General features: G+C 48.5%; 2 protein-coding genes across 7 annotated transcripts in view; one reads left to right on the top strand and one right to left on the bottom strand.

Moving 5' to 3' along the window:
* Positions 1 to 12,963, top strand: part of LOC129468200 (multidrug resistance-associated protein 1-like) — a 113,498-nt gene extending 100,535 nt beyond the window's left edge. For all 3 annotated transcript variants that reach the window (XM_055253435.2, XM_063623814.1, XM_063623816.1), the window contains one exon: positions 12,160 to 12,963. In XM_055253435.2, the coding sequence (XP_055109410.2) occupies positions 12,160 to 12,417 (258 nt within the window). In that variant the 3' untranslated portion in view covers positions 12,418 to 12,963. The remainder of the gene's footprint in view (positions 1 to 12,159) is intronic.
* LOC134733584 (E3 ubiquitin-protein ligase makorin-1-like) overlaps positions 1 to 14,238 on the bottom strand; it is a 44,203-nt gene extending 29,965 nt beyond the window's left edge. For 2 of the 4 annotated variants that reach the window (XM_063623821.1, XM_063623820.1), the window contains exons 1-3: positions 13,983 to 14,235; positions 6,808 to 6,936; positions 2,080 to 2,230 (exon numbers count right to left, since the gene is read on the bottom strand). In XM_063623821.1, coding sequence (XP_063479891.1) covers positions 2,083 to 2,230; positions 6,808 to 6,936; positions 13,983 to 14,179 — 474 coding nt within the window. In that variant the 5' untranslated portion in view covers positions 14,180 to 14,235 and the 3' untranslated portion in view covers positions 2,080 to 2,082. Of the gene's footprint in view, positions 1 to 2,079; positions 2,231 to 6,807; positions 6,937 to 13,982 lie in introns of all 4 variants that reach the window. The other 2 variants (XM_063623823.1, XM_063623822.1) reach the window with 2 other exon arrangements.
* Positions 14,239 to 18,926: the final 4,688 nt, after the last annotated feature.

The following is an 18,926-nucleotide window of genomic DNA, read 5'->3' as shown; positions in this document are numbered from 1 at the left end:
CAAGACTCTGTCTCGAGAAAATAAAAACACAGAAAAAACTAACTCACCATGATGGCACATGCCTATAGTCCTAGCTACTTGGGAGGCTGAGGTGGGAGGATTCCCTTCAGCCCAGGAGTTTGAGGCTGCAGGGAGCTACTATGATTTTGCCACTGCACTCTAACCTGGGCAAAAGCGAGACCCCAGGCTAGAGTGCACGATTTTGGGTCACTGCAACCTCTGCCTCCCAGGTTCAAGCGATTCTCCTGCCTCAGCCTCCTGAGTAGCTGGACTACAGGCATGTGCCACCACGCCTGGGCAATTTTTGTATTTTCAGTAGAGACAGGGTTTAGTAGAGACCATGGTGAAACCCCAACTCTATTAAACAAATCTCTACTAACCCCATCTCTGCAAAAAACAGCTGGGCATGATAGTGCACACCTGTAATTCCAGCTACTTGGGAGGCTGAGGCACGAGAATCATTTGCATCTTGGAGGCAGAGTTTGCAGTGAACTGAGATCGCACCACTGCACTCCAGCCGGGATGACAGAGCAAGACCCTGTCTCAAAAGAAAGAAAAAGAAACAAACAACAGCAACAACAAGAAAAAAACCTCTGTGTCAATCACAGCCTTCGAGCTAGGGGAGAGGCGGCCGAATTCTGCCCTCTGCTAACTAGCTATAGCTTTGTGGAAATGGGTGAGTGGCGTGCCCTTGTGAGCCTCAGGGCCCCATGTGTAAAATGGGCATAACTGTCATGCCCGTCTTTAAGAACAGCCCTGGGGGTAAATGAGTGGAAGATGGAAAGATCTCAGCCCACAACCTTCCACAGAACAGGCGCTTCTCACACAGTAAGTAGCAGGAGTGCAGAGGCTGCAGGCATGAATCCAGCCAGACTGCCTGGGTTCAAGTCCCAGCTCCCACATCTTGGTAACTATGTGGCCTCAGACAAGTTACTTAATATTTCTTTCTTTCTTTTTTTTTTTTTTTCAGACGGAGTTTTGCTCTGTCACCCAGGTTGGAGTACAGTGGTGTGATCTAGGCTCACTGCAACCTCCTCCTCCTGGGTTCAAGCAATTCTCCTGCCTCAGCTTGCTGAGTACCTGGAATTACAGGCGCCTGCCACCACACCCAGCTAATTTTTGTATTTTTAGTAGAGACAGGGTTTCACCATGTTGGCCAGGATGGTCTCGAACTCCTGACCTCGTGATCTGCCTGCCTCAGCCTCCCAAAGTACTGGGATTACAGCCGTGAGCCACCGCACGTGGACACGTTACTTAGTATTTCTGTGCTTCGGTTTCTTCATCTGTGAAATGGGATTGTTGTGAGAACGCAAACGGATTCCCAGGGCAGCTCCTAGTGCATAGTCTGGCTTCGTGTGTTCCTAGTGCATAGTCTGGCTGCGTGTGTGTGTGTGTGTGTGTGTGTGTGTGTGTGTGTGTGTGTGTAACATAGAGACAGGGTCTCACTATGTTGTCTAGGCTGGTTTCAAACTCCTGGGCTCCAGTGATCCTCCTGCCTCGACCCAAACTGGTGGGATTACAGGTAAGTCAACACACCTGGTCACTTTATATTATTTTTTTCTTTTGAGACAGGGTCTGGCGCTGTCACCCAGGTTGGAATACAGCAGTGCAATCTCGACTCACTGCAAACTCTGCCTCGCGGGCTCAAGCAATTCTCCTGCCTCAGTCTCCCGAGTAGCTGGGGTTACAGACGCCTGCCACCACACACAGCTAATTTTTGCATTTTTAGTAGAGATGGGGTTTTACCATATTGGCCAGGCTGGTCTTGAACTCCTGACCTCAAGTGATCTGCCCGCCTTGGCCTCCCAAAGTGCTGGGATTACAGGAGTGAGCCACCGCTCCTGGCCAATTTTTTAAGGCAACACAATCAGCCCATGGCCGGGGTAAGGGGCAGCTGGTACCAAGATCTGGCCTCATTGGCCATGTTATCCAAGAGGCCTCTGCCTGCCTGCAAAGTACTACTGCACACTGGGATCTCCTGGGACCAAACCCCAGCTTTGGTTTTGGGTACTTCCTCATAAGCCTTGACTACCCCAGAGTGTGAGGGGTTTTGTAGCCTGGTCCCAGGCATGCACTCACCAGTCAATGGCATTGCGGGGCTGGCCATGACCTCCCAAGCCACAAAAGCAACCATATTTCATATAGGCGATGGGGGTTCGGGGACCAACACAACCCACAGTTCCTGCCAGTTCCAGGATCCCACGCCGGTGCACATGTAATGTCCTGGAAGCTGGGGGGTAAACAAAGGTGACAGGCTGCAAGTCAGGGCTTCCCAGACCCCTGGGAAGGGCATTAGGCTGAGAAGAGCCTCGGTGTTACAGCCTGGCTGTCTGGGTTTGAATCCTACTTCCTAGCTGTGTGACCTTGGACAAATTCCTAACCTCTCTGGGCCTTGGTTTCCTCATCTGTGAAATGGAAGACAAGCTGACTTCAACTCATATGAATGAAATGAGATAATGAATATAAAGCCCCTGGTGCATGAAAAGGCTGTTATAATCCAGCTGGGCTCAGTGGCTCACACCTGTAATCCCAACATTTTGGGAGGCCCAGGCGGGCAGATAACCTGAGGTCAGGAGTTCAAGATCAGCCTGGCCAACACGGTGAAACCCCACCTGTAGTAAAAATACAAAAATTAGCCGAGCATAGTGGTGCACGCCTGTAACCCCAGCTACTAGGGAGGCTGAGGAAGGAGAGTCACTTGAACCTGAGAGGCAAAGATTGCAGTGAGCCAAGATTTTGCCACTGCATTCCAATCTGGGCGACAGAGCAAGACTCAAAAAAAGAAAAAAAAAAAAACCGGCTAACTATTATAATCAGGGTCCTCAAGGTAGCCAAGAAGGGAAAAGAGTCATTCAAGAAACGTTTGTCCAGTTCCCTGTGTTGGGCACTGGGCATCACGGATGAGCCTACAGGTGTCTGTCACCAAGGTGGGCTCCTCTGTGGCAGCTCCCGGGCCCTGGCACTGCCCTGTGCTCATGACTTTTCCTCCAGACTCAGGCTCAGGGCCCTTGGTATCTCCTCTTATTTTCACTGCCAGACAGGAAGGCCCCTTGGCCTGAGCCCAGCCATTTTTCTAGATCCTGCCACAGCTTGGACATGTAATGGTGCCCAATGCATGTGACTGGAACCCCTGCATTGGACATGTAGGAAAGGAGGCCAGCCGGGAAAGGTAACCCCACATTCCCACAGCCAGCAGGAACTCAAGCAGAGGCTTCAACCCAGGCTTCTGACTTGCAAACCAGTGCTCCTTCCTCCTTACGCAGTAACCACAGGGGAAGGTGGCCTTCAGGGTTTCCAGAGCCGAGTGGTACCAGCAATAGAGTGGAAACAGACACAGGCTTGCCTGCTTCCTGGGTTAGGGTTAGGGTTTATAGGGCTCCCGGAGGTTGATGCATTGTGTTTGATCATCCCTTTTTTCCTTTTTTGAGACAGAGTCTCATTCTTGTTGCCCAGGCTGGAGCACAGTGATATAATCTTGCTCAAAGCAACCTCTGCCTCCCAGGTTCAAGCAATTCTCCAGCCTCAGCCTCCCAAGTAGCTGGGATCACAGGCTTACGTGCATAGCACTGATACCTAATGGGTTATCATAGGTAATTTGACTTAGACCTTGGAGTTCACTCAAATTGTGTATCTAGGCTGGGCGAGCCCACAAAAAATTAGCTGGGCATGGTGGCACAAGCCTGTAATCCCAGCTACTTGGGAGGAGATGGGAGAATCCCTTGAACCCAGGAGGAGGAGGTTGCGGTGAGGGGAGATTGCTCCACTGCACTCCAGCCTGGGCAACAGAGTGACAGCCTCTTTCAAAAACAACAAAAAAGGCGTGGTGGCTCATGCCTGTAATCCCAGCACTTTGGGAGGCCGAGGCTGGCAGATCACCTGAGGTGGGGATTTCCAGATCAGCCTGACCAACATGGAGAAACCCTGTCTCTACTAAAAAATACAAAATTAGCTGGGAGTGGTGGCTCATGCCTGTAATCCCAGCACTTTGGGAGGGCGAGGCGGGTGGATCACCTGAGGTTGGGAGTTCAAGACCAGCCTGACCAACATGGTGAAACCCCGTCTCTACTAAAAATACAAAAGTTAGTGGGGTGTGGGCTGGGCATGGTGGCTCATGCCTATAATCCCATCACTTTGGGAGGCTGGTGTGGGCTGGTCAGGAGATGGAGACCATCCTTTCAACAAGGTGAAACCCCGTCTCTACTAAAAATACAAAAAATTAGCTGGGCGTGGCGGTGCATGCCTGTAATCCCAGCTACTCAGGAGGCTGAGGCAGGAAAATCGCTTGAAGCTGGGAGGTGGAGGTTGCAGTGAGCTGAGGCTGTGCCACTGTACTCCAGCCTGGTGACAGAGCTAGGCTCTGTCTCAAAAAAAAAAAAAAAAAAAAAAGATCAGCTGGGTGTGGTGGTGCATGCTTGTAATCCTAGCTACTCTGGAGGCCGAGGCAGGACAATCTCTTGAATGCGGGAGGCAGAGGTTGCAGTGAGCTGAGATCATGCCATTGCACTCCAGCCTGGGTGACGAGCAAAACTCTGTCTCGAAAAAAAAAAAGAAAGAAAAGGCCACGTGGTGAGAAACTAAAGTCTCCTGGCCGGGCGCGGTGGCTCACGCTTGTAATCCCAGCACTTTGGGAGGCCGAGGCGGGCAGATCACAAGATCAGGAGATCGAGACCACAGTGAAACCCCATCTCTACTAAAAATACAAAAAAATTAGCCGGGCGTGGTGGCGGGCGCCTGTAGTCCCAGCTACTCGGAGAGGCTGAGGCAGGAGAATGGCGTGAACCCGGGAGGCGGAGCTTGCAGCGAGCGGAGATTGCGCCACTGCACTCCAGCCTGGGCGACAGAGCGAGACTCCGTCTCAAAAAAAAATAAGAAACTAAAGTCTCCTGCCAACAGTCAGGAGAGTAAGACCTCTTAAAAACAATACTGGGCCAGGCACCATGGCTCACGGCTGTAATCCCAGCACTTTGGGAAGGCAAACCACGTGGATCACCTGAGGTCAGGAGTTTGAGACCAGCCTGGCCAACATGGTGAAACTCCGTCTGTACTAAAAATACAAAAATTAGCTAGGCGTGGTGGCAGGTGCCTGTAATCCCAGCTACTCCAGAAGATGAGGCAGGAGAATGGCTTGAACCCAGGAGGCGGAGGTTGCAGTGAGCCGAAATTGCACCACTGCACTCTAGCCTGGGCGACAAGAGCAAGACTCCATCTTAAACAAAACAAACAAAAAACCCAAACAAACAACCAAAAAACAATCCTGGCTGGGCATTGTGGCTCACACCTGTAATCCCAGCACTTTGGGAGGCCGAGGTGGGCAGATCACTTGAAGTCAGGAGTTCGAGACTAGCCTGGCCAACATGATGAAACCCTGTATCTACCAAAAATGTAAAAAATTAGCCAGGCATAGTGGCACACAGATATAATCCCATCTACTTGGGAAACTGAGTCAGGAGAACTGCTTGAATCCGGGAGGCAGAGGTTGCAGCAAGCCGAGATTTTGCCACTGCACTTCAGCCTGGGCGACGGAGGGACGAGACTCCGTCTCACACACACACAAAAATATCCTGGAGTCCCCATCAAGTCTTCAGATGACTTGCTAAAATTTTGACTGCCATCTCATAAGAGTCTCTGAACGCTGGGCGCGGTGGCTCCCGCCTGTAATCCTAGCACTTTGGGAGGCCGAGGTGGGCGGATCAAGAGGTCAGGAGATCGAGACCATCCTGGCTAACACAGTGAAACCTCGTCTCTAGTAAAAATACAAAAAAATTAGCCGGGCGTCGTGGCGGGCACCTGTTGTCCCAGCTACTCAGGAGGCTGAGGCAGGAGAATGGCGTGAACCTGGGAGGCGGAGCTTGCAGTGAGCCGAGATCACGCCACTGCACTCCAGCCTGGGCGACAGAGCGAGACTCCATCTCAAAAAAAAAAAAAGAGTCTCTGAGCTAGATCCAGCTAAGGCACTCATAGAATCCAGAACCCCAGAAACTGAGATAGTAAATGTTCACTGTTTTAACCTACTGAATTTGGGGATGGGCCAGGTTCTGTGGCTCATGCCTGTAATCCCAACATTTTTTGGAGACCAAGGCAGGAAGATTGCTTGAGCCCAGGAATCTGAGACCAGCCTACGCAACATATTAAGACCCCCATCTCTCTACAAAAAACTAAATAAATGAGGTGGTGCATCCCTGTGGTCCCAGCTACTTCGGAGGCTGAGGCGAGAGGATCATTTCAGCCTGGTAAGTTGAGGCTGCAGTGAGAAGTGACCACACCACTGCACTCCAGCCTGGGCAACACAGTAAGACCCTGTCTCAAAAAATAAATAAAAAATAAATTTGAGGGTTACTTGTTTAACATCCGTAGATAATACACCTAGTCATTTCTGAACTAGGAAGATAGAAAAGTCCTACCCAATTTTTTTTAAGGTAGAGTCTCGCTCTGTTGCCCAGACTGGAGTGCAGTGGCAAGGTCTTGGCTCAGTGCAACCTCCACCTCCCGGGTTCATGCAATTCCCCTGCTTCGGCCTCCGAAGTACTGGGATTACAGACGCACACCACCATGCCCAGCTAATTTTTCTATATTTTGTAGACATGAGGTCTCACTAGATTACCCAGGCTGGTCTCAAACTTCCAAGCTCAAGCAATCCTCCTACCTCAGCCTCCCAAAGTGCTGAGATTATAGGCATGAGCCACTGCCCAGCCAAGAGTCATTTTCAAAGCATTATTTTTAACCAGTGACATATAAAGCTATCAGAAGTATGTCTTTTACATTTTTCCTCCAACCCACCCCTGAACAAATTTATAAACAAATTCTTACCTGCAGCGGTCTCCATAAATACAGTACCCTCGCTGAAAACACTTGCACACTACACTATACGGACTGTCAGAGAGGTCATGCGAGTAGCGACAGTTGTCTCCTTCCTTACAAACCCCATGCATAAAATACCTGTGAGACAAGGACCACAAAACTAGATTAAAACCAATTCTTGAAAATATTAAAACCAATTAGTATTCATGACTAATATATTCAACCAGCAAATACATAAACATACGAAATAAATACAAAGAAAGGGCCGGGCACGGTGGCTCATGCCTGCAATCCCAGTACCTTTGGGAAGTTGAGGTGAGTGGCTCATCTGAGGTCAGGGGTTCGAGACCAGCGGTTCGAGACCACCCTGGACAACATGGTGAAACCCCGTCTCTACTAAAAATACAAAAATTGGCCGGTGTGGTGGCACATGTGTTAATCCCAGCTACTCAGGAGGCTGAGGCAGGAGAATTGCTTACACCTGGGGAGGCTGAGGTTTCGGTGAGCCGAGACCGCGCCATTGCACTCCAGCCTAGGAGACAGTGCAAGACTCCGTTTCAAAAAAAAAAAAAAAACAAGGTGATAAGAAAACAGGAGTAAAGCAAGCGTATTAGTCCGTTTTTGCACTGTGTTTTTGCATTGTAGCTGGGACTACAGGCGCCGCCACCATGCCCGGCTAATTTTTTGTATTTTTAGTAGAGACGGGGCTTCACCGTGTTAGCCAGGATGGTCTCGATCTCCTGACCTTGTGATCCGCCCACCTCGGCCTCCCAAAGTGCTGAGATTACAAGCGTGAGCCACCGCGCCTGGCCCTTGTTTTTGCATTGTTACAACGAACTATTTTTACACTCCAGCCTAGGTGATGGAGTACGACTACGACTGTCTCAAAAAATATATAATAATAATAAGCCTTAGATTATGAAAACAGTGTAACTTACATACCAAAAAGAAAAAAAAGGGCCGGGCGTGGTGGCTCACGAGGTCAGGAAATTAAGACCATCCTGGCTAATATGGTGAAACCCCATCTCTACTAAAAGTACAAAAAATTAGCCGGGCATGGTGGCAGGCACCTGTAATCCCAACTACTCGGGAGGCTGAGGCAGGGGAATCGCTTGAACCTGGGAGGCAGGGACTGCAGTGAGCCGAGATCGCGCCACTGAGACACTGCACTCCAGCATGGACGACAGAGAGACTCCATCTCAAAAAAAAAAAAAAAAGAAAAAGAAAAATAGAGATAGTCTACGTCAAAGAATTTATCCTCCAAACAAGAACCAATGAATATAAGTATATGTCTTGTTTTTAAATGATACTACCAAAAAAAAAAAAAATCATCCAGATTCACCTTAATGTCACTACCCAAGTTGAGTTTGCCTTTGGTGAAAACCTGGGCCATATATTATTCCTAAAGTTCCTTCCACTGTGCAGACTCTGTCTCCATCAGACACTGTGCAGTAATAAAGACAAAATTTACTAGAATCCCCCTACTGCTGCGCCTCTTAGAAACCTAATAGTGGCCCCCAACATAGAGAACAAGAAACTGCCAAGTTACCCTGTAAGGGGTACAAGAGAACCAAACAGCACCCTCAGAGTATCTCTAGGCATCTTAACCTCTTTAGGAGTTTCTATACATTATAGAATAGATACGGCATTTAATCAATTCATCTGCAGTGACACTTCTTACTTTGATATTTAACTTTTAACGAGTGAGTATATACCGTTTATCAAACTAGATTATAAATTCCTGATGGGTAAAGACTGGTTTATTCCCCTTTTTATTTCCAACTATCTGTGCACATAATATATACTTGTTAGAAAAAGGTAGAAGGCCGGGTGCGGTGGCTCACGCCAGTAATCCCAGCACTTTGGGAGGCCAAGGCCGGTGGATCAGCTGAGGTTGGGAGTTCGAGACCAGCCTGACCAACATGGTGAAAGCCGTCCGTACTAAAAATGCAAAATTAGCTGAGTGTGGTGGTACAAGCCTGGAATCCCAACTACTCCGGAGGCTGAGGGAGGAAAATCGCTGGAACCCAGGAGGCGGCGATTGCACCGAGCCAAGATTGCATCACTGTACTCTAGCCTGGGCAACAACAGCAAAACTCCATCTCAAAAAAAAAAGAAAGAAACAATAAAAGGCTGTAGGGTGGGCCCGGTGGCTCACACCTACAATCCCAGCATTTTGGGAGGTGGAGGCAGGTGGATCACCTGAGGTCAGGTGTTCAAAACCAGCCTGGCCAACATGGTGAAACCTCCTATCTACTACAAATACAAAAATTAGGCCGGGCGCGGTGGCTCACGCCTGTAATCACAGCACTTTGGGAGGCTGAGGCAGGTGGATCACGAGGTCAGGAGATCAAGACCATCCTGGCTAACACGGTGAAACCCTGTCTCTACTAAAAATACAAAAAAAAAAAAAAAAAAAAAAACCTAAAAAATTAGCCAGGCATGGTGGCACGCACCTGTAGTCCCAGCTACTTGGGAGGCTGAGGCAGAATTACTTGAACTTGCAGTGGGTGGGGGGCCCAGAGGTTGCAGTGAACCAGGATTGTGCCACTGAGACTCCATCTCAAAAAAAATAAAAGGCTATAGAAGACAGCTAGATGTGATGGTGAATCATGGTACCGATAGCAAATTAATTTTTCTTTCCCAGCTGTATAACCTTTTCAATACCATCTAAATATTTATTACTTATTTCCTCTCACAACCACTATGTAGTTTCCAAGTAATAAATTTCACTATGGACATCACAGCACTCAGATAAAGAATTTCTAGAAGAATTTCCTTCTTTTTTTTTTGAGATGAAGTCTCACTCTGTCACCCAGGCTGGAGTGCAGTGGTGCAATCTTGGCTCACTGCAACTCTGCCTCCTGGGATCAAGCGATTCTCCCACCTCAGCCTCCAGAGTGGCTGGGATTAGAGGTGCCCACCACTGCGCCCAGCTAATTTTTGTATTTTTAGTAGAGACGGGGTTTCATCATGTTGGCCAGGATGGTCTCGAACTCCTGACCTCAAGTGACCCACCTGCCTTGGCCTCCCAAAGTGCTGGAATTATAGGCATGAGACACCACGCCCAGCTGATTTTTAAGTTCCATTAACCACATTTTTAAAAACTTTTGAGGCCAGGAACGGGGGCTCATGCCTGTAATCCCAGGACTTCGGAAGGCCGAGGTGGGTGGATCACCTGAGGTCAGGAGTTCAAGACCAGCCTGGGCAACATGGTGAAACCCAATCTCTACTAAACATACAAATAATTAGCCGGGCGTGATGGCACACGCCTGTAATCCCAGCTCCTCGGGAGGCTGAGGTACCAGAACTGCTTGAACCCAGGAGGCAGAGGTTGTAGTGAGCCGAGATCGTGCCACTGCACTCCAGCCTGGGCGACATAGAGAGACTCCATCTCAAAAAACAAAACAAAACCACAACTTTCAAGGCCAAGCATGGTGGCTCACACCTGTAATCCCAGCACTTTGGGAAGCCGAGGCAGGTGAAACACTTGAGCTTAGGAGTTCAAGACCAGCCTACGCAACAGGGTGAAACCCTGTCTCTACCAAAAATGCAAAAAACATTAGCCTGGGATGGTGGCACACGTGCCTGTAATTCCAGCTACTGGGGAGGTTCAAGCAGGAGGATTGCTTGAGCCTGGGAGGTGGAGGCTGCAATGAGCCAAGACACTGCCACTGCACTCCAGCCTAGGAGACAGAGCGAGACCCTATCTCAAAAAACAAAAGTAAATAAAAATAAAAATCAAGAAAAGAGTTTTTTGAAAAATCAAAAATTAAACGCTTGTTTTTGTGTATTATTTCAACTACCAGAACACTCATCGACCATTATAGAAGCACTCTAATAAAGAGGGGTCTAAATTCAAATTACAACTTCTCTTTAAGTATTAACTGTTCTAACCTCACACACTCAAGGTAACTCAAGGTAGCAGATGCGATGAGCATTTCTGTTTCTTAGTATTCCTCTAATAAAAGATATGAAAAACAGCCTGGTGGTGGCAGCATAACACAGTTTCTGAGGAAAAGTATTCTTAGGTTTTACTTAAGCAGCAGAAATAAAACACAATGAAAACCCCAGGAGAAACATTAGAAAAAATGTAACCAGTAAGAAAATACAGGTGATCCCAAGCAATTAAAAACATTCTAATCAAAACTTAAGAGGATTACACCCTAAGTGAAGAAAATAGCTTTAGTCAAATTCCTAGATACAGGAGTGATGTGCCATAGGGAGAAATCAGCACAAACACTAAAACACACCTCTACCTGATTCTTTAGGGGACGTTTACCTAGCAAACATATTGAAAATGTTTATTTATAATACAGTATATACATACATCTGCACTCTCTTGAACACCTAATATTGTGTCTCCCCTTGCTGGCGTGCAATGTTTACTTACTGAATGATTCAATAAGGTAGTTTCAGAAAAATATACATGTGGCTGGGCGTAATCCCAGCTACTCAGGATGCTGAGGCAGGAGAATCGCTTGAACCCGGGAGGCGGAGCTTGCAGTGGGCTGAGATCTCGCCACTGCACTCCAGCCTGGGCGACAGAGGAACACTCCGTCTCAAAAAAACGGAAGATACACATGTGTTCTGTTAAGTACTTTGTCTTTGGTAATTTACAAGTTTTTTTTTTTTTAATGAAAGCAGAGGAATCTTACACAGTTCCTGTTAAAATGGGTAATTCTAGATACATGACTTTATCAACATCACTCAAGCATTTACTGAGTATCTGCTCTATGCCAGGAACTGAGGAAAGAAAGCCCTGTAGATAAAATAGAGCCCCTACTCTTCTCAGAGAGCTCAAAGTGTACGATAAAGATCATAGACCGGGTGTGGTGGCTCACGCCTCTAATGCCAGCACTTTGGGAGGCCGAGGCCGGCAGATCACCTGAGGTCGGGAGTTCAAACCAGCCTGACTAACATGGAGAAAGCCCGTCTCTACTAAAAATACAAAATTAGCCGGGTGGGCATGGTGGTGCATGCCTGTAATCCCAGCTACTAAGGCATCTGTAATGCCAGAGACTGAGGCAGGAGAATCAATTAAACCTGGGAGGCGAGGGTTGTGGTGAGTAGAGATCACACCATTGCACTCCAACCTGGGAAACAAGAGGGAAACTGTCTCAAAAAAAAAAAAAAAAAAAATAGTTGACATTCCTCTATCTAAAGGAGAAAATCGTTGTTAAGAGATCATGCTGGTACCTAGAACAACCGAAAACAATGTCAAATACTAAAACCCCAGACCTATGAAGGAATCTGCACAACAACAACAAAAAAAACTGTCTCAAGCAAAAGCTATACAAAAAACCCCCCAAAACTAGTAAATCTAAGCTCTTTCTTTTCTTTTCTTTTTTCTTCTGACAGAGTTTCACTTTCGCCCAGGCTGTAGTGAAGTGGTGTGATGATATCGGCTCACCGCAACCTCTGCCTCCTGGGTTCAAGCAACTCCCTGCCTCAGCCTCCGGAGTCGCTGAGATTACAGGCGCCTGCTACCACGCCAGGCTAATGTTTTTTCTATTTTTAGTACAGACGGGGTTTCACCATCTTGGCCAGGCTGGTCTTGAGCTCCTGACCGTGATTCACCTGGCTTGGCCTCCCAAAGTGCTGGGATTACAGGTGTGAGCCACCGTGCCCGCCCTAATTTTTGTATTCTTAGTAGAGACAGGGTTTCACCATGTTGGCCAGGCTGGTCTCGAACTCCTGACCTCAGGCGATCCGCCCGCCTCAGCCTCCCAAAATGCTGGGATTACAGGCGTGAGCCACCACGCCGGCCTAGCCACCCTGACAGGCCGGTTTCAATTTTTAAAAGAAAGATGTAACTAGCACATGTAGATCAACTGTAGCACTGTAAAAGGGAAATAGATATTCCAATACTTTGCTCCATGAGTAGAAACTTTAAAATCATCATTCCTGGCAATATTCCACTTTTATAATCCACCGACGAATAAGACAAGTGACCTGAAATTGCGTTTATGCTTTCTACATCCCATTATGTAAAATAACTAAGCTTATCCTTCACACCTTAAATGTATCATATCAAAGGCTGAGAGACCTTCGAAGGTCGCCAGGATAAATGTATCACATCAAAGACTGGGAAGGTTTCAAATGTCACCCTTAATACTACAAGTTCTAATTAGGAATCATTTTTACATACTTGCATATAAATTATGCCACCCAGGTGAAAACCGGCATTTCAGTTGATTTATTCAACTGACAGAAAAAAGCTTACAGTCGCTACTGATCACTATTTAAAAACCGGAATATAAGAAACATACAACTAAACGCCCTCTTCTGCGTAGAGCTAGGTAGTTTCTTACAAGCATACACATCCATACAACCGCCATCCCTTAATTTTTCTAATATTTTCGTCTCGCACATCAAACCAAAACCAAACCTCTCTCTCTTGCGGGAGCGAACAGCCCTTTCCCTCCCTTCAGAAGATGCGTAAATTTCAAAAGAGGAACACAGCGCTGCGGGAGGGTAATAATCTGCAGCTCAAAAAAACCGCGGGTGGAGAAGACGACCCCGGCCCCCGAACGCCTGCTTCTAAGACAAAGCTCAGCACCGCCAACCTCGACAAACATACAAAGAAGAAATACAAAAGCTTCTTCTCACAGTTGGGCGGAGGATGGGGGGCGGAGGGACGGAGGGACATGAAAAGACGTTACAAACGGATGGCACGGAGAGAGGAGAGGGCCGGGAGCCAGGAAAGCTCGCCCGGGCCCTCGGCGGGGTGTCGAGGCCCGGAGAGGATCTCTGCGAGACCGGCCTGAAGTGACCACCTCCCGAGCCCCGGGAGCCAGAGGCAGCGGCGGGGGCATCCTTCCAGCGGCAGAGGAGGAGCCAGCCCACCTCTCCCCGATGCGCTCGCAGCCAGCTCAGGCAGCACTTAGGGAAGGGTAAGCGACGGTGCAGCCCCGCGGCTCCGCAGCAATCGCGCACCGCCAGGCCTCCGCGGACAGCGCTGAGAGCTCCGCAGCCCAGCGAGGGTTGACGCAGTGACTGGGGGAACGCGGCGGCGGCGACGGCGGCAGCGGGGGCCGCGAGGGCTGCAGAGGTCGAGACAACGCCGGTCACCGCCCTCCCGTGCCTCTAGCCGCAAGCCGGCCGCCCTCCTCCTTCCCGCGCCGCAGGCTTGGCCCGCGGCCCCCTCCCCGCGCCCGGCGCTCCGCCGCGCAACGTCCTACCTGCAAGTGACCTGTTTAGTCCAGCCGCCGCCGCTGCCGTAGCTGCCGCCGCCCCCTCCGCCTGCCCCCAGGGACGGGGCGGTGACTGTGGGGATCGGGGTGGGGGAGGCTCCTGCCGCTGCCGCCGCCGCCGCCGCCGCCGCCGCTCCTGCTCCTGAGGTTGTGGCGGTTGTCCCGGGAGCCGCAGCCTCCGCCATTACTGTTTATCCCACACAGCAAAGGCCCCGGAACTTCCGGGATCACATAGTTCCGGTCCGGCTGCGGGGAGAGGACGGCGCGGCCAGGCGAGGGGAGGGGAAGGACACTGAGGCACCCGCTGGATCCCGAAACCCCGTCTTTACTAAAAATACAAAAATTAGCCGGGTATAGTGGCTAGTCCCAGTTACTCAGGAGCCTGAGGCAGGAGAATTCCTTGAACCCGGGAGACGGAGGTTGCAGTGAGCCGAGATCGGGCCACTGCACTCCAGCTTGGACGACAGAGTGAAACTACGTCTCAAACTAATAATGATAGTAATAGATGGCCGGGCGCGGTGGCTCACGCCTGTAATCCCAGCACTTTGGGAGGCAGAGTTGGGCAGATCGCGTGAGGTCAGGAGTTCAAGACCAGCCTGGGCAACATAGAAAAACCCCCGTGTCTACTAAAAATACAAAAATTAGCTGGGCTTGGTGGCGTGCATCTGTAATCCCAGCCTGGCCAATATAGTGAGACCTTATCTCTAAACAAAATTAAAAATTAACTACACTTTACTTTTCATAGTTTTAGAAGTAATCCAGGCCAGGCGCGGTGGCTCACGCCTGTAACTCCAGCACTTTGAGAGGCCTAGGCTGGCGGATCACGAAGTCAAGAGATCTAGACCAGCCTGGCCACATGGTGAAAGCCTGTCTCTACTAAAAATACAAAAATTAGCTGAGGTAGGAAAATCTCTTGAACCTGGGAGGTGGAGGTTGCAGTGAGCCGAGATCAAGCCACTGCACTCCAACCTGGACAACAGAGTGAGACTCCCTCTCAAAAATAAATTAATTAATTAAACTTCTTTGACATTTTAAGATACCTCTTCATAATAAAAAAGAAAAAACAAATAAGATACCTCTTCAGAAGGGTTGGAAATACAAGAATAGAAGGAAAGCTGTCTTTCATGGGAAAGATTTGCATCTGTAGAGAAAATCTACACTGAGGCAGCCAGGCTTTCTTTGGAGCCCTCCCTTCCCCAGATCTAGGAAACATTAGCTGAGAGTCTGACAATGTTTGAAACCTGAAAGAAACATTTACTACCTATTGTGTCTCTGAAGGCTGCTATCTGCATGGTTTCAAGGACCTAACAAGACCACTGTGGCTAGCCAGGCTTCTGCTTCTGTCCATCCCATAACTGCTGGCAACCATATGATTTACTCTTATTTCCTGTTATGGGGTGTGTTCCCCATTCTTTCAGTAACCTCTAGATGGAATATAAGCTTCCCCTCCCCATTGAGGGGTTGGGATCATCACTCTCTCGTTCTCCCTGTGCACATTAATAAATGTGTATGCCTTTTCATCAATAGTCTGCCAGGGTTTTTGTTTGTTTCTTTGTTTTGTTTTGAGACAGCGTCGTGCTCTGTTGTGCAGGATTAAGTGCAGTGGTGCAATCTCAGCTCACTGCAATCCCCACCTCTCGGGCTCAAGCGATCCTCCTTCCTCAGTCTTCCGTGTAGCTGAGACCACAGGCACACACCCTTACGTACAGCCAATTTTTGTATTTTGGGAGAGACAGGGTTTTGCCTGATGTCCTAGCTGGTCTCGAACTCCTGGGCTCAAGCAATCCTCTTGCCTTGGCCTCCCAAAGTGCTAGGATTACAGGCTCTTGGAGGACTGGGATCTTTGCAGAGATGTATCCCAAGTGCCTAGGATAGTGTCTGGTATATAGTAGGTGCTCAATCTCTGATGTTATCAAAATTACCCAGCAATACTATGCCTTGGCTCACCATCCCTACCAAACAAAAATAACAACATGTCCTATTAAAAGGAAACAAAAGCCATCTCTCCTTTAGTGTGCTGGGGTAAACATGCACCAAAAGGGCAATTCGTTTATTGTGCCAGCACTACATAGCCAGGTGTTTTTTGTTGCTGTTGTTGTTGTGTATGTGTATGTGTTTGTGGGATGGAATCTCGCTCTGTCGCCCAGACTGGGGTGCAGTGGTGCGATCTCGGCTCACTGCAATCTTTGCCTCCTGGGTTCAAGTGGTTCTCCTGCCTCAGCCTCCCGAGTAGCTGGGACTACAGGCGCCCACCACCGTGCCCAGCTAATTTTGTATTTTTAGTAGAGATGGGGTTTCACCACGTTGGCAAAGATGGTCTCGAACTCCTGACCTCAAGTGATTGGTCCACCTCAGCCTCCCAAAGTCCTGGGATTACAGGCATGGGCCTCGCCCGTGTTGTTGTTTGTTTGCTTTTTTAATAGAAACCAGGCTGGTCTTATCTCCCCTTCCCTCCCCAGGCCTTGGCCTCCCAAAGTGCTGGGATTATAGCCTTGAGCCACCATGCCTGGCCCACGTTCTTAATTGTAGGCAGAGTAAAGGCTTGGTGTGATGTGAGGGTACCCAGAACTTTCTCCGATTACTAATGCCTTCTCAGATGCCAGAGTCCAGAGGGGGGTGCCTGTATGCTGGGAAGGACTCCAGTAGGAGCAGAAGATCTTTGCCTCATCCATCTCCACTGACTGGGGGTTAAGGCCAATGAAGGAACACAGGAAACTTCACCCCAAAATGTGACTCCCTGGTATAATGAGTGTTTTGAATTAAATGTCCTAGAGAGCAACAGGGTTAGAAGAGACTTCCTCAATCTACAGAAAGACCCAAGGACCCCCCAAGAACAATTGTTTTTCCTCCCCCTGTCTATTTTTTTTTTGTTTTTTTGAGACGGAGTCTTGCTCTGTCACCCAGCCTGGAGTGCAATGGCTCGATCTCGGCTCACTGCAAGCTCCGCCTTGCTGGTTCATGCCATTCTCCTGCCTCAGCCTCCCGAGTAGCTGGGACTACAGGCGTCCACCACCATGCCCGGCTAATTTTTTTTTGTATTTTTAGTAGAGACGGGGTTTCACCATGTTAGCCAGAATGGTCTCAATCTCCTGACCTCGTGATCCGCCCGCCTCGGCCTCCCAAAGTGCTGGGATTACAGGCGTGAGCCACTGCGCCCAGCCTCCCCCTGTCTATTATCTTATGATCTTTTGCAGGAAGGAAGACCTGGAGGCAGAGGTTGCAGTGAGCTCAGATCATGCCACTGCACTCCAGCCTGGGCAACAAAGTGAGACTCTGTCTCCAAAAAAAAAAAAAAAAAGTAGTCAGGAAGAGATATCAACAAAAATTTCTGATGAATGGGGTAGCAGTGGCACTGGGGACCAAAAGGGAACAGATACTTTGCACTGCAATTGTCATCTCGTTTCTTTTCTTTTTCTTTTTTGAGATGGAGTCTCCCTCGGTTGCCAGGCATGAGTGCAGTGGTGCGATCTCGGCTCACTGCAACCTCTGCCTCCCGGGTTCAAGCAATTCTCCTGTCTCAGCCTCCTGAATAGCTGAGACTACAGGCACATGCCACCATGCCCAGCTTATTTTTTTATTTTTAGTAGAGACAGGGTTTCACCATTTTGGTTAGGATTGTCTTGATCTCTTGACCTTCTGATCTGCCCACCTCGTCCTCCTAAAGTGCTGGGATTACAGGTGTGAGCCACCACGCCTGGCCAATTGTCATCTCTTTTTAATTTTGAGCACATATGGGTACGCTGTAAAGGAAATTTTAAAATCTCAGAATCCCAGCCCCCCATCTTCTTATGCAAAAGAGAAGGTCATTGCAACACCCTTTTCCAAATGAATAGCTGTTCCTAAGATCATATAACAGCCAGATAGATGTCTACTCAGCAAGAAAAGGCCTCAGGCATCTGGGAAGGGCTGCGCCCCGTAGATCATTCATAAATAAATTATTTTCTGGCCTCCTATAATCAAGGACATGCCAATGTTAACTTTAGGTCTGCAATCTTTTTTTTTTTCTTTGAGATGGAGTCTCCCTCTGTCACCCAGGCTGGAGTGTAGTTGCGCAGTCTGGGCTCACTGCAAACTCCGTCTCTCAGGCTCAAGCAATTCTCTTGCCTCAGCCAACCAAGTAGCTGGGATTACAGGCACATGCCTCCACACCGGGCTAATTTTTGTATTTTTAGTAGAGTTGGGGTTTCGCCATGTTGGCCAGGCTGTTTTCGAACTCCTGACCTCAGGTGATCCACCCGCCTTGGCCTCCCAAAGTGCTGGAATTACAGGTGTGAGCCACTGTGCCCAGCTGAGTAAATTTCTTGATTGCACAGAATGTATGGTGATATTGGTGGACTTAAGGACATTGAATTGTTTATCAGGAATAAAGTGTGTGTTTTCTGGGGTCCTGGATAATGCTGTAGCATTCAGGGTCGATTGAGTAAAAGAAATGTAGAGATGGTTTCCTATTTACTTGTTTTTGCTTCTAATTTTCATTCATTTGCTATTTATTCTCTTCTGGCTTTGCTTGTGTATGCATATATATAAAGCCATTATTATTATGATTATTTTTAGTTTCTAGTGGAAGGCTTTTATTTGGTTCTCTGAATAGTCATTTTGTTTCCTATGTAGTTCTAGCAAGTTGTATTCATTCCATTGATCTAGAATTCCTAGGCTGTCTTTGTCGGGCCTGCAGGTATTAATGGAGCATACCAGCTTTTTTTTTTATATTTATTTTTTGAGACAGAGTCTCACTCTGTCGCCCAGGCTGGAGCACAATGGCGTGATCTCAGCTCACTTCAACCTCTGCCTCAGAGGTTCAAGTGATTCTCCTGCCTCAGCCTTGGGAATAGCTGGGACTACAGGCACCTGCCACCACACCCAGCTAACTTTTTGTATTTTTAGAGAAGATGGAGTTTCATCATGTTGGCCAAGCTGGACTGAAACTCCAGA

The sequence above is a fragment of the Symphalangus syndactylus genome, chromosome 18 (assembly GCF_028878055.3).
Source record: "Symphalangus syndactylus isolate Jambi chromosome 18, NHGRI_mSymSyn1-v2.1_pri, whole genome shotgun sequence".
Classification (NCBI taxonomy): domain Eukaryota; kingdom Metazoa; phylum Chordata; class Mammalia; order Primates; family Hylobatidae; genus Symphalangus; species Symphalangus syndactylus.
The sequence above is the reverse complement of the archived record's forward strand: the minus strand, read 5'-3'. Positions and strand labels throughout refer to the sequence as shown.